General features: G+C 40.5%; 3 protein-coding genes across 3 annotated transcripts; all 3 read right to left on the bottom strand.

Moving 5' to 3' along the window:
- Positions 1 to 1,175: 1,175 nt before the first annotated feature.
- On the bottom strand, positions 1,176 to 6,459 carry LOC112557602 (ankyrin-1-like). Its single transcript, XM_025227569.1, has 10 exons — positions 6,259 to 6,459; positions 5,893 to 6,041; positions 5,143 to 5,297; positions 4,344 to 4,348; positions 3,904 to 4,032; positions 3,683 to 3,788; positions 3,308 to 3,396; positions 2,834 to 2,994; positions 1,882 to 2,233; positions 1,176 to 1,766 (listed from the first exon to the last, which is right to left on the bottom strand). The coding sequence occupies exons 1-9, from the start codon at positions 6,457 to 6,459 to the stop codon at positions 2,086 to 2,088; spliced, it is 1,143 nt and encodes a 380-aa protein (XP_025083354.1). The 3' UTR covers positions 1,176 to 1,766; positions 1,882 to 2,085.
- LOC112556292 (E3 ubiquitin-protein ligase MIB1-like) lies at positions 6,268 to 10,104 on the bottom strand. The gene is made up of 9 exons (XM_025225145.1): positions 9,963 to 10,104; positions 9,608 to 9,779; positions 9,359 to 9,465; positions 8,950 to 9,145; positions 8,359 to 8,762; positions 7,906 to 8,019; positions 7,481 to 7,582; positions 7,067 to 7,284; positions 6,268 to 6,404 (listed from the first exon to the last, which is right to left on the bottom strand). Exons 3-8 carry the CDS (start codon positions 9,359 to 9,361, stop codon positions 7,156 to 7,158), a joined length of 948 nt encoding a protein of 315 aa, XP_025080930.1. The 5' UTR covers positions 9,362 to 9,465; positions 9,608 to 9,779; positions 9,963 to 10,104; the 3' UTR covers positions 6,268 to 6,404; positions 7,067 to 7,155.
- A 2,560-nt stretch (positions 10,105 to 12,664) lies between these two features.
- Positions 12,665 to 15,146, bottom strand: LOC112556293. Its single transcript, XM_025225146.1, has 5 exons — positions 15,134 to 15,146; positions 14,846 to 14,928; positions 14,268 to 14,314; positions 13,404 to 13,517; positions 12,665 to 13,185 (listed from the first exon to the last, which is right to left on the bottom strand). Exons 2-5 carry the CDS (start codon positions 14,861 to 14,863, stop codon positions 12,990 to 12,992), a joined length of 375 nt encoding a protein of 124 aa, XP_025080931.1. The 5' UTR covers positions 14,864 to 14,928; positions 15,134 to 15,146; the 3' UTR covers positions 12,665 to 12,989.
- Between the last annotated feature and the right edge of the window lie 353 nt (positions 15,147 to 15,499).

A 15,499-nucleotide genomic window follows, 5' to 3' on the forward strand; every position in this document is an offset into this window, starting at 1 on the left:
CTAGAAATGTTGATTTGGATCAAATTAATAGACTGAATGGCTGAATGGCAGACACGGCCATCTTAATGAACAGCCTTTGTCGCTGGGTCTCAAGATCGGGATTTCCCGATTTCCGCTATGACTGGATGTGTGTTAGGATTGTGTCCCCTGTCGGTATTTCGTTCTATTTATAGACTGTTATCGCTGCTACAGTCTCGAGGTCTGAATGCATCACATAGCAAATGTTACTAGATGACTCATTTAAGTACTGAAGGCTACTACTTTTCAATGATATATTTTTAGACTGAATATATGACAGTCTGTTTAAAAGAGATAACGTTTGCAAATATCCATTTAGTAATTACATTGATATAATTATTTCTCCTTCAAGGTAAAACTTGTCTCATTTGAACACAGGACCTTCCGGCTGTTGGAGTGTGAAATGTTAAAACCAGAACTGTTTTACACTGCCACTGTGATGGCTGTGCCTACTTGTCTCCTGCTCCCACCTAAGTAAACAGCTGTCCATACGACAGCCAACAGGAAGAAAGTGCATGATCCTTCTGGTTAGGATGTTATGTGAGGTCGATGTCCTATGGGATCATCTCAAGGAGTCTGTGTTTAAGACTACAGGAGAGGCTTTGACTTCCTCTTAAAAAATGACAGAGGCACAATTTGCCGCAGGCCTTTATAAAGACGACAGTTTATTTTCTCCAACGTGTGTTTGTGTGGTGTGAGGATTGTCCGGCGAAATAATGTCCTGCTCATCACACGTGGTGGAAGAAAATCGAGGAAGTAACTACTTGCTTTAATTGAACTTACATTTGTTTTGTAAAAGTAAAACTAACGAACTTGATGATGAGTGTAAGGAAATATTTCAACCCAGTTGCAATACTGACACATCATAAAGCTGTTACTTGTTGATACTCACACGTGAACACAAGCATCCACAAAAGTGACTTTTATGTGTAGCTATTATTACACATGTAAATATATACATGTACCCAAGTACATACGTATGCGAATATTTATATGCATACGTCTTTATATGCGCATCCACGCATGTGGAGGATAATGAGCAGTCGAAGAAGCTGTCAGCCCTCCACATGGCGTAGTCCGTGCTTAAACAACACTGACCATAAGTATATCAACCTGTCATTTCACATCCACTTCATAACTACATCACAAACAGAAGCTATGTACAAGAAAACCTTTATTTTACTATAACAAATGAGCGATTTGACATCAACTAGCAGACGAAACAGAAATTCACTTATTTTGACTTGTATTACTTTTTATTCTCTAGAAACTCTGGATTTCACACAGCACACACACACACACATTCTTATTTTTTTCCTTAGTCATTTGCATTCACTAGTCCTGCTTGTAAATCACTGTTTTACCGTCTACGATGAGGCAGAATTATAAGGTATCTCTTGGATCGTTAATTGTTACATACTTTCTCGCTTTATCTTAAACATTATTCAAACCTACAATAATGTCTTTAATCGTCGTCTGCACTAATAACATAACAATATTTCAGCTGATAGAACAGTTGCACTGGTTCAGCTGTTTGTCTGGACTAGACAAGCAAATGCCAAACACTACCGGAAGTCATTGGTGCAGTCACAAGAAAGGGAATTAACTATTAATTAATTCGCTTAATTTTTACAGTTCATATTTTCCTGTTCACTTTCCGATTAACACTATTTTACTGAACTGTAAGGATTGAAAGAATTAGTCCTCATCAAGTTATTCCTTCTTCTTTTCCTCGCTGTTCTCGTCATCTGTAACAGAAATGACAGAAGCCTCATAAAAGATTTAGAATTAAAGAAAAAGAAATTTAACGGATGTCTCCTATAAAGGCTTGAGGACATGCAAATACCAGTTTATTTGTGTTACCTGTATTATCCACCTCCTTCTCCTCAATGTCCACGTGACACACGGGACAGGAAGTGACGGTATCCGCACACTTCCGGCAGACGCTCTTGTGTCCACAGGGCTGTAGCGTGACGTCAGACACCCGGTCACAACTGGGGCACTGCAGACTGACCCCTTTGAGGAGATCCTGCATCAGGGCAACATCCTGCTGTTTGCCGAAGCTGCTCAACCCGAGATCGGAGAGGTCAAATCCGCGGCTCCAGAGTCCTCCGAGTCGCCTGTGACGACGGTCCTGCTGCTGGGACAGGGGTCAGAGGTTACAGCCAAGGTTGGGGCTACATCGGAGCTAACACAACCCTTCACAGCATTGCTCCTGTTGGACACGGAGGTCAGCTTTGTAATACGTTGAGAAACACATGGAGTTAATCTGGTTAAATTTTAGTTTTTTTTTTTCTGTAGCTTGGTAACTATTTGACAAATGCTTACCACACAGGAGGTGATATTTTAAACGTACTGATTCTTTTCTGGATGGCAGAAATGACCCATAAACTAGCTACCATTAAAAGGATCAGTAAAACAAAAAGAATGACCCTTAATTATTTATAATTTGCTTATATGCCTTCAACTTATGCAGTAATTAACCTTGATTTATTAATGCGCAGTCAGAAGATTAAAACTTTCATGTACATTTAAAATATTTCTTTTAACAGATACATTTCCAACGCAGTTTGTAGCACAGAAGAAGTCTCATCAAGTTCAAGGTTCTAGTAAGAAATATTTATTAAAGGTAGATTGGTCCAAGAAAAATGGTTGGATAGTACAAACAGATTTTTGACAAAATTATTTCTATTAATGTTAGTTCTTGCTACTCAATATAGATACTAAAGTAATTGTTAAAAGTTGGACTAGCCCTATGGCCGCTAATATGTCAAACCCCATCATACAGTGAACATTTGTACATAATTCCTCTTACTGTCCATCAATGTACTGTTGGATGGCTCTCTGGACGTCGGTTTGTGCGAAGTGCATTGGTGTCCGGCCACTGTAGTCACAGACATCTATGACAGCACCGTTGTCAATGAGTAGACATGCTATTCGAATGCGCTCATCAGATGTCAGATCTTTGTCTAAACCCTGAGAGAAAAAAAAATATATACCGAGAATAAATGATTTTAAGGACAATACCTATGATGTGAATGCTACAACAAGAGTAAGTCGGATCAGACCAAGGAGCTTAAAGACAAAGAAAATTGTGTTCTGAGAGTAACATTTTCTATGAAGTTAAAATTATTTTTTGACAAAATTGTTTTTGTTACTGCAACTAAAAAGTGTGTTACTTCATTTTAAGAAACGTATCACCAAAACAGTCTTAGAGAGTTGTGATTTAAAATAATGATATCCCCCTTACCACATCTCCCTTCTACAGATTTAGGACAAAATAAATTACCTCTGACCCTTGGTCTTGCTTGGGGACCTTGCCCATGGCCAAGTGTAAAGGTGTAATTCCATAGATGTCTATGGCATTCACATTTGCTCCTTGTATGAAGATGTTACAATAAAGTTAATAACTCTTCACTTTGTGCATGACTAACAAATAACGACGACTTGTAATATAGCTTCAATACAGTGTGACAATGTTTCATTTATTTATTTTTTTGTTCAAGCTCAAACCAAGCAAGACTTCTACAATCTTTGTAAACCATCCACAAAAGACGTGTAAGGCAAACTATGCCACACAGGATGAAAGAGAAACTTTGGATAAAAATTACCAAGGGAAAGGGAAATAAAACAGAATGTTTTCTGGGGTCAAAAATAAACTGACCCATTTCTAGAAGACACTTTGCAGACATGAACTGCCCGTTCCTGCACGCCAGATGTAGAGGAGTCAACTGTCGACGTCCATCTCCGTGGTCGACAATGGCTCCACCCTGAGGTCATTCCATCACAAAACTTCGCTTTACAAAAGTATGCTTACAGCTTCAGACATAAGAGATCAGTGATAACAAAGCTACAGGGATGTGGATGATGCAGATGATTTCTTACCAGCAGGATCAGCAGCCCCACACACTCCACGTGGTCGTTGTTGGCAGCGATGTGCAGGGCAGTGAACTCGCCGTTCAGCCGATCCTCGACATGAGGACGATCCTCCAGCTCCAGTATCAGCTCCAAGCACTGTTCACATTGTATGTTCACACAATTTCTTCTTTTTTTGTGTGTCCTTCTTTACTGTCTCTACTTCTATTTACTTTATCCTAATCCCTCGAGATATTAAGCTATTAAGTAAATAATTATACAATTGTTGTGAAGATGGTATACTATTTCATGTAAAGCTTGTTATAGTTGAAGGAGTTAGTAAATAAGCTACTGTTGAAATTAATTACTTACAAATCAAGATAAACAGCTGTTTAGATTATTTATGGGTAAAACGATTAAATCAAACCTGATTTATAAAGTAATTAAAATAAATTAAACAGCTCAAGAACCGCTTCTGTAAAATGCAAAAAGTTCAAAGTTCTAAGTAAAATAAATAATTGTTGGATTAAGTTTACCGGACTGAACCTTGCAGACAGGCTTGGTGCAACATGTTAAAACCTTTTCCATTCAGAGCATGTCTGTTTAAAGCAGGAACCTGGAGTAAAACCTCTATAGCTCCCTCCTTCCCCTGGTTGATGGCATCGAAAAGGGGTGAGTCCCCGAAAGAGTCCTTCACAGTCAAAATAACCACATCAGAATAATTTTTAGGGTAAACAAGGGTTTTATGAAGAAGATAAAGATTAATAATATTAAAAACCGTCATGACCTTAGGAGATAAAAAGTATGGAGAGCAAAATCTCTAAAAGCGAGTACTGAATTAAGCGAAATAATCCAATGTGGCAAAGATAATAAGAAAAAGAATATACAATTATAAATTAACAGTATAATAAAGAGAGCATAAATTTCCCTTGACTGGATTGTTGCGTGAAGCGCATCAGGTTATGACATACAGATAAAGTACAGGTGTGATAATACCGATACGTATCGACAACATTTTTAGCTTTGCCATGACACGGGTCCTTCACTAAAGATGATTCATTCGGCTGGCATGAAACACGTGCGTTGACAAGACAAGGAAACAAGCTTCTTAGTGTGTAATAATAGGGTTTCTGTGTGCGCTCGACGCACACGCATGATATAGGCCGTCGACTGCTGTTTTTTTGGCTGGTTGGTTGTTTGTTTGTTTGTTTACTTGTTTGTTTGTTTGTTTGTTTGCATGACAGGAAGGGAACGATCCCTCTGTCCTACCTGCATTGATGTCGGCGCCGCACAGAAGCAGTCGCTGGATCACGGCCGGCATGTCGCGGATGGCTGCGAAGTGCAACGCAGTCTGCTGCTTCTTGTTGGATGCATTCACATTTGCCCCTTTGTCAATCAGGTGAAACGCTGCCTCCGGCTCTTTCCTGATAATAAAAATGTCTGTGCACTACAAATAGCAGTCTATGGTACTAATTCTTCTTCATCATCATCATCATCATCATCATCATCATCATCATCATCATCATCATCTCCTTAACTGGCACCAACCATACACGGAGCAAATTCTTCTGGTAGCAGCTCCTTCAACATGAGTGAGGGGGGGGGGTCTATCCCCATCAACATAATCTTGCTGTGATGACTAATTATGTTTATCATTTTACAGTTCTGGTGTTGGTCTTTGGAAGGGAAGGATGTATGACAAGAAAATACGCCCATTCCTTTACTGGTGATGGTCCTAAGTAAGTTTCTGTTGGTTTGTCATAACCCTTCATCTCTTTCACAACATTTCTCCTCTATCCAAGTTGGTCACACTGAGACTTGTGTAACGATTCCTTCTTAGGCGATTCGACAGAGCAGGAATACAATTAATTGTAATTTTCTAAGTCTAAGGCGTTGTGCAGTCAGACATTACTAATTCCATAGGGATTCAATTTTCCGTACGCTCAAATTTATCATTCCTTTAATTAATCTCATTCTTTCCGCATCCATAGCAAGTAGCAATATTTCTCATCGTCCTACCCTTCTGTTGCATTCAGGAGAGGAGTCCGTCCTTTGGGGTCTCTGAGTTCCAGGTCAGCTCCCAGCTCCAGCAGTGTGTCCATCAAACCTATCCCCCCGATGTAGCTGGCGTAACCCAGGGGAGTGAAATCTTTGCAGACTGCTGTCAGCTGTAACAATAATTAGAATAACATCAAGACCACTTGAGGGACATCAGGTATAAGCTGTAAATACTATATACATCGCACAGAAAAACTCCTGCTGTTGCCTGAGGATAAGTATATATTTGCTTTTGCTAGAGAAGCACACTGCAACAACTTTTGTTTCGTGTCGCTCATTACCAACATCTGCATGATGGACAGAGAGAAAGAAGTTGAAAGACCTTACCAGTCCACGGTCGGTTTCGATCATTCGTCTCATGGTTCCCGAGTCTCTCCTCTGGATGCTGAGGAACAGCTGCCGGACTCGGGGGTCACCATCACTGTCCCCGCTTCCTCCTGCTAGTGTTAGTCCCAGCAGGCGCATTAAAAGGTCTGCACAAGATGTAGAGCCAACATTAAATGATTGCACATAGGTGGTAGAAAGCATCTATGGTCAGCATTAAAATAAATAATATTGTATAATTGTATTTGAAAACACCGTCAAGCCTATTATACAACTAAAATATAAATCCGTGAAAGTTTGACAGCTTTGTGCGCTTACTACGCTTGCCTTTTATTTTCATTTCAGATGTCTACTTTCATCCTCTTTGAAATAATAGAAATGAAAATTTTGTTTAACGAAAAACGTTAGTCTCCTAAGTATTTGTGTTTTTGTCCTGAAACAGATTTCGTTTATTTCTTTCTGTCCCCGTGCGTTTGTTTTTTCTGTCCTTATATCTGTATGTCATGTGCTTCTCTGGGCATGTATCAGTCTGTCTCTTTGTTAGTCTGCATGTGTGAATATGTATTCGTCTTTGTGAACTTGTCTGCCTCTCAATACGTCTGTGTGTCTGTCTCTTTGTCTTGTATCTGCATGTCTTTTTGTAAGTCTGTCGATATGTGTGTGTGTGTGTGCCAGTCTGTGTATCTGTGCGTCTGTCTTTGCTTGCTTATGCTTTCTAGTCTGTTTTCGTCCTTCCTGCTCCTCTGTATGTCCGTCTCGAGATTGCATGCTATGATTGAGAAATCAGAAATAAAATTGTCTCCCCGCCGACCTGAGTCACTGTCGCTGTCTCCTCCTCGAGGGACGTTTCTGAAAAGTTTCCCCACAGCGTTTCCATTGGACTGCTCTTCCGACTTCTCGTCATCCAGTGGTGCGCCGAGTGCCGGCATCAAGCAGCCTAGCATGGAACTTTAGCTCTTGGCTACCAAGCCTCACCGTCACGTGACAACTGCTGTCCACTGCGCGTACGCGTCCCACCTTTCCACACACCTGCCAACATAAATATTCAAATGTTAGAGTTGTCTCCCGTGTTTCATCCATAATGATGACTGGACATCATGTCATCTCTTGTGTTACGTTTCGCGCGTGAATGGTCAGAATCTGCGTGGCATCAGTCTAGTTAAATGGCAAAATAATATTTTTACAAAAATCTTATGGTCAGTAGCTAAGTGCTAGAGGAACTTACCTTCTCCATCGTCTCGCTCCACCCCAGGCTCTTGTTTAGAAACCGAACCTGTTGCGCATCACTCCGCACGCGCACGACATCGCCTTGAGTGAAAGAAGTAATCTGGGAAGACAGACGACAAAACATTGAGACTTAGCAGACTTCGCTGGAACAATGTTGTGGAAATGTGTTTCAATCACAGGTCCTTCAACTGGTAGAAACTGATTACTATAGTACAGTTAGGACTCCACTATCTATAGATGACAACTATCTATAAACAAATAAAAGAAGAAAAACTAAATATTTACATAAATTATCAATAAATAAGGTATTCAAAGAAGGAAAAGCTGGTTATTGATAACTATTCAGAGTCCAAAAGTGTTTTAAGTATCTCAACAACAAAAAAAATTGGCTTTACATGGTTGTGTAAAGAGGCAGGACCTCACCTTCACCAGGACCGCAGGGTTGAGCCTGTAGCTCTGTTTCTCTGTGTACTTCACACTCACTGCCGGCGTCTGTGGGCTGGGAACAGCAGTCACCACACCTTCTATCCCAATGCGCTGAAAAAAGGTATTTTTACTATAAACATTTCCTTCAGTTTCTTTTTTCCTTTGTAATATTACTGATTAGAAAAAAAGATTGTTTCCTATTCTCTTCAGTGACTCCTTGAAATGTTTCCGAGCAAACTGGTAACCTCGATTTGCCTCCGATTCAGCCTACACATTTTAGCAAAAAAAATCATCATCATCGTCATCATCATCATCATCTGCTATGTCTCGTGAGATCAATTAAACCGATAAATTGCATCCTCATGTGTGAAACCTTAACTAACATTTCTATCTTTTTGTGTAAGCTCACTGACTGACAAGGAGACAGACGTGTAAACAATTAATTCTTACACTAATCATTCCTTTGGTACAACCGCCAAACGTCTGCTGGAGTTTTGCTAGTCTCTCCTCATTGACTCCGATGATAACTTTATCTCCAACCATCAACAGCTCGTCCTCTTCGATAACACTCTCTATGGCTGCTTTTCGACAGTTCTCTCCGCCGGAAAATTCATTTCCAGCAAACACTTTTGCTTCATCACAACTCCCTTTAGAACTGACACTGCCACAGCTCGCTCCGCTGCTGGAAGACGTCTGCGACAAACTAGCGGTGGTGGTGGTGGTGGTGGTGGTGGTGGATATGGATGTAGTAACAACGGCTTCTGAAGCTGTTGGAGTAGGTGACACGATGGTCGTGGGCAAGGAGGATGCGGAGGATTCGACTTGTGCTAACGGCAAAGGCAGTCCGGAAGAATCTGAAACCATGGAATTTTGTACAACTATTTTTTACTCGATAGTTCAAATGATTCAGATATGCATAAAACCTGCACAGCTATTAACTCGATTTCTTTAAGGACGATAAAAAACATGTTGAAAGGGAATTTGTACCATTCCAGTACATCGAAACATTAAGCCCCTGCAACTAGACATTAGCCTGCTCACCCACGAGCTGTAGATGATCCCTGTAGTAGAAAGGTCCGACTTCCTCCTCCACGCACGTGAGGTCCACCTGACCCTGTAGACCCAGACGATAACTGTTGACGACGCCGTTGGGCCAGGCCACCCGCACCAGGTTTCTCGTGGAGCTCGGGGCCACGTTCTCGAAGGCCATGCACCTCACCCTGGGTACCCCGTCCGCCTGACCGAGAAAACTAAGATTTGAATACCTTGGAAGGGTTCAAACCACAGCTGGAAAATGTCTATTGAGACGTGGTATGGTGTGTACTAACCACATTTTCTGTGAAAGGTTTCACTGATCTCTTGTAACGATTTAATTTTTGTTTTGTTATTGTTGTTGTTGTTTGGGTTAGGAAGAAAAAACAGAGAGAGAGAGAGAGTGAAGAAAACGTACCATCCTGGTCCTCCCAAATCCAGTGCTTCCCTCGTGTGACCTTTGACTTTTCGAAAATACCCATCGCTCTAAATCTTACACTTGTTTTCCTCTGTTTCACCTCCTTCCTGCGAGCAAAAAAGATGATATCAAAGATGATGCGGATGCTGCTGCTGCTGCTGCTGCTGCTGCTGATGATGATGATGATGATGATGATGATGATGATGATGATGATGATGATGATGAAAGTAGTCTGATAATACATCTTACCCGTCACTTTTTGAAAGAATCGATTCGTAAAAATCTGTGGCGTATGTCGTGCTTGTCCTCCGAGTAACAATTTAGAGCAAAGGTCATATCCAGCACATTCTTTGCATCTCCACAAACTCCATAAATGTTCTCCTCCCCACATTCTTGACACTTTGTATTAAATGCCGTACTCCTAAAAAGGACAATCAATTCAACAATCCAATAAATATAATCAATTCATCAATAAATCGGTCATCTATCAGTCATCGATGTAACACCAGACAGATGTTCATGTTTTATATTACATTTTTTGAAATACATCCATGTTAAGTAAAGCAAAAGTAGTAAACACAAATAAACTAGTCAATAAATATACCGCTTTGACCCGTGTCAAATATCCTGAGGTCAAACTTCCCGTCAGCCCCTGCCCTGCAGATGCTCTCCTGACCCTTGTCCCACAGCACACGAACTTTCCTGTCGCTTAGCAACTCAGTAATGGTTCCCAGGTGACCTTCGCCCCCGTCAGCCTCGCCCTCCTCCCAGTCAGGGCCGCGCAACACCCGGTAACCTGCCATCACTGGAAAAATAAATGATGTTAGATTGTCATTTTGTGAGTACAATGTAAGTTGAAAAAAAGCTTGTTCATTGTGTTTATCAGATTTTTGTCCATGTATATATAGTACGGGTGGGCAAAGTACGACCCGCGGTCCGGGTGCGGCTCACAGACGTCTTTAGACCCAGTCTGCCAAAATGTGGTGTACGTGTTTTACCAATGTGTTTCTCATTCTACCCAGGTTAGTTTAATTAAAATTTATTTTATCGAATACGTCCTAACATTCAAGCACAGACACGGACGAAAATAACAAATAAAGCGGCTGCTGGAGTCTGGAGAGAAATGCTGGCAGCAACATGTCACGTGACACCATTTTGTGTCGATGTTGTCTGATGACCGTGTTGGAGGATTGTTTAATCTCAGAAACATTGTCTACTTATTCACATTTCTAGGTCAGGACAGTTGCCGAGCTCAAAACGGTATGGTGGTGATGTTTGCATCGGCGTATTTGTGCGAACTAATTTTTTGATAAAGAAGTCTACCCTGCGTTTTCGAATTTTTGCATCAGAGCCAGAGTTTGAAAGGCTGGTGAGTGATTTTAAACTTAACTTTTAGCAGAAAATTTGGTAAGTAACACCATTCTGTCATTCCATTCTCACTATGTTTGGTATGTAGTCAGACTTTGGTTGTGGGTGTTACATGACCACCTTAACAAAAGAAAACAATCTGTCCATCCCTAAAATATGGAATAAAAGGCGTACGTGTACGTGTGAGAAAGAAACAGTGAGAAAGAAAGAGTGTATGTGTATGTTTGTGTGTGTGTGCACTTGCACCTTTTACAGTTCATGAAATCCTTGTGCTCTTATACTTACTCGCTCGTGCAGAGACTCTGAGTACAAACAATGCACTTACAAGTGTTTACACTTGCGGTCTACGACAGCGGAAATTTCCGAAAGTAAAGTGTTTACAGCAGTGTAAAATAGGAATGTCCGAATAATTAGAAAAAAAGTGAGGTCATAGCTATAAATAAACATAAGTTGTCGAGGAAAAGGCTGTGTGTAAATATCTGAATATCAGTGTCCTGGCGTACGTGAGTGTATCAAAGCTATAAATAAAACCTCTACTCAAGTCAGTGGCACACACTTGATGATGAGTCGAGGCTAAATATAGTCGGAGACAAATGTGTGCTGAGCAAAGATCAGAATATGCTTTGTGAACGAGTGAAAAAGCGATTTCTCTCTCTCATGAACACTTACATGTTGTAACCTACATACGAGTCTACAAATATTAATAGAACACGGTTATAAAGTCTACGAATTGTGTGGCCCGAAGTGAGGTGACAACACTTAAGCCAGAAAATTACTCATAAACATTATTGCGATTATTTGCCCATTCTGAAAATCTCAAAAGACTGCTTTTTCCTATCCAGTGGAGAGAGTCAAGAGACTAGTTTGTTTTGGACCAAGTGAACATGCCAGCATTCTTCTCCTCTGCTCCCTTCAATCTTGCAAATGGCAGGAAGACCAACTACAATGTTCAGATATGACCTGTCCAGGCTATATTGTGAACAAGAATGAATGCAGAGATGTAAAAGATATCACATAATTTTGTTTGCTTTTGTTAGTTACCAGGCTGCATGAGGCCATCCTAATTACCGTTGACAACGATTTTACTTGTGAAGAGTGAACGCTATATACATGGTTGTAGGCGACATCAACATCAGACCGGTCAACAAGAAAAGAAATGTGTTCAGTTTTGTAAACTTACCTTTCACTCAGCAGAAAACGAATTCTCCACCATCTTCACAACGTGGAAGGGATGCTAGAAATGTTGATTTCGATCAAATTTTAGACTGAATGGCAGGCATGGCCATCTTAATGAACCGACATTAATTGTCGCTGGGTCTCAAGATCGGGATTTCCCGATAATACGTCAGCGTATGACTAGATGCGCGTCATAAGGATTGCGTCCCCTGCCGTTATCCTGTTCGCTATTTATAGACTGGTATCTGCTACAGTCTCGATATCTTGATTGCACCACAATGCCAAATGTTATCAGACGACTTCTTAACCTCTTCATCAGCATCTATCCCACCATGTCCCATCACAGAAGGTTATATTAGCCTGTGTCAAAAGTTCGATCCCTAAGAAGGGTCATGAGTTGTAAAATTAATTTTAATAGTCTTGGGTTTGGTTTGTCTATTTTTTATATATTTATTAAAACTATGTGCAATGAGTGCCCATAAATGTGGTTAAAGAGATAACTGCTCATCCAGTTCTATAATTATCATGGCAAGACACACAGCCCTGTAAACAAATGCCACATGTAGAGAAAGAACGCGTGCCCGAGACGAGAGCTGAACCCAGGACAGCCAGCGAGAGGCAAAGATGACAGACAACAGACGAACAGAACATCAGTGAGAGACAGGCTATTTTGACTAATCAAACACATGGGTCGGTATCTTGGATTTTTGTATTCAGCTGCTCATGTCGCACACACATCTGAAAAAAACTTTTTAGACAAAATTTGTTTATGTCTTTTTAATACTTTCTATTAAAAACAGAGAATCAAAGCAACATTCCGTATTGTAGGAACCAAAACATAATCGACCTTTATTTACGACATATCCTTCGACTGTCATTCATTTATTTAGTCAATTTCTTTGTTTCTTTCTATCATTCTTTCTTGCCGAATGCCAAGAGTTCTTTTTCAGTTGATGTATTTTACAAGTCCGTATTGTTCATGCTGGTTGATTTTTACAGCCAGTCCAGCAGAAATCTTTAGTAAAAACTAATAAATAAATGTTGTTGAGTTCTTCATGGAACATCTGGCCTTTTGATCACAGGCATGTCACAGAGAGGGCACTGCGTTAAGTTCTGGCTGCAGGCGGTACACACACACCTGTGTTGACAGGGCTGCAGACTGACAGGACTGAGCGAGGAAACAAACTCCACAAGGCATCTCCAACCCCTGCAGGGCCTCCTGTACCTCCACCGGATGATCAAAAGTGAAGCTGGACCGAAACTTTGTTTTCACTGCATCTTTGCTATCAATGTGAAAAAAAATCTCAATAAATATCCTTGACCACATTTTACAGGATCCCAACAATTATTTATTTTCTCCCCCTTTCATCAAGTTTTTGCATATCTGTTCGTTCTATAAATTCCACTATTTCGTTCCCTTTTTCTAGAAATGTTTAGGAATGAATGAATGAAGAAAAATAAAACTAAGACAAGTAAGCAGGAAACACTAATATGTGATTACTTTTTTCTCATAAAGTCTTCGACACGCTCTCTGATTTCAGAACAGCCGTAAGTCAACGGCAGCCTGCCATTGTTGTTTTCGACATCCACCAACGCCCCCGCACTGATTAGCATACAGTGGAACCTCGGTTAGCGAACGCCTCGGATAGCGAATTTTTCGGTTAACGAACAAAAATTTCGCTAAAAATTTGTCTCGGATAGCGATTTCGGATAACGAACAAAATTTCGTTAAAAAATAGCGAACAAAATTTCGGATTGAACCACACGTGACCGACCAGCATGTCATCATTCACGCTCGAGACAGTTACGATCAGTCGTTCCTTACCTGTGCGCATCTTCTTATTTAGTAATTTTTGTGCTTTATCAAGATAATCCTCAATCATGGCTCCAAAGAAGATTAAGAGCAATTAATAGTAGTGAGTAATGACAAGGACGCGGCACAAATGAATTGTAAAAGGAAATGATTTCAAAGTATATGCGTCTGTCGGATATGTGATGTCGTTTACGAAGAGTTACAAAAAAGGCAGAAGCAGACACTGGACAAGTTTTTTTCTTTAACCTCAAAGCTACAGAAAAGGAAGTCACCCCGATTTTATAATGTCATCATGGCGGGGGATTCAAAGCAGTAATTCCCATCCCTGTTCCACCACGCCGTCAAAACGGCAAGTTTTCTTATGTGCTTTCGTTAATGTTTTATGATATAACTATTATATACAGCCTGTAACTTTCAAATAGCGTCAACAGGGCTTGGAACCAAGTAAATCTATTCTTTATTCTTATGAAAAAATTGTTTCGGATAACGAACATTCGGTTAACGAACAGCTTTCCAGAACGGATTAAGTTCGTTAACCGAGGTTCCACTGTATTCGCGATTTGCACACGGCACGTCACTTCCAGTGCCCAGTCTGGACTCTGCACAAAACAAGGCATGGAGTGTAGTAAACAGGTTAACAAGGCATGGAGTGTAGTAAACAGGTTAACAAGGCATGGAGTGTAGTAAACAGGTTAACAAGGCATGGAGTGTAGTAAACAGGTTAACAAGGCATGGACTGCAGCAAACAGGTTAACAAGGCATGGAGAGTAGTAAACAGGTTCACAGGTCAACAGGTCACCCTACCTTACTGCAGGTTAGCATAGGGTTTGTAACTGACTGTACTAAGAGGGGCAACGGTGACTTAGACTTTGTGACCTCGAACAATAGTTATTCTCTCTGCTTCATTATCATCTGTAAGGTTTCTGAAACAATGTATGAACAAACGCACACACACACACACGAAGAAATGTATGCATACATATTAAGTTCTGACCTAAATGCACTAATACATGAACATCAAACACGTGTTGACAGACATGCACAATAACCACACTTTGTATGATACTTCATACTTGTATACATACAGACAGACACAAATGGTCAGACATGTGGGTAGAATTTCGCGGTACCTTTAGGGGGCTTTTCATTCTGCCTCCGAGTGTCAGATGTAGAGGGGTGTTTCCTTCGTTATCCACAACATTGACATGTGAACCTGGACATTGGCATAACACTGGGCGATGAGTGGACAGTCACAGAAATGGCAGTGAATGGATAGTCGCAGGACAGGTAATCGAGGGAAATAAAAGTGACTGAGTAAAGATGATGATTGTCACATGATATTGATATTGTCATATTTGATATTGTCACATGATAATAATGGCATTTCCAAGTCATATGTGTATTTTGTGTTAGCTTACCTAATTCCAACAGTGCCTCTACCGTGGTAATTTTACCCTGTAACACGCCAGGTGCAGCGCCGTAGAGCCCTTCACTTTATCTTTTGCGTTCACATTGGCTCCCCCCTGTCCGCCAGAAACAAATATAAAGTCCTGAAACTGCTTTTTCTATAGCATTTGCGACTTTTAGTTGTGCGATGATAGCAGGAATTGTAGTGATGGCAACATTACTCATAACCAATACATAATAATGCAAAGTATATACAATTAGCAAATAATTTGCTTCTACTTCTGCTGGGATGCTGCTGAGCTTATTAATTCTCTTGTATTGCTGGTTCTTGTAGAGTTTTGTGTTTGTTTGTTTGTTTGTTTTGTTTGTTTGTTTGT

Source organism: Pomacea canaliculata, linkage group LG2, assembly GCF_003073045.1.
Source record: "Pomacea canaliculata isolate SZHN2017 linkage group LG2, ASM307304v1, whole genome shotgun sequence".
Taxonomy (NCBI): domain Eukaryota; kingdom Metazoa; phylum Mollusca; class Gastropoda; order Architaenioglossa; family Ampullariidae; genus Pomacea; species Pomacea canaliculata.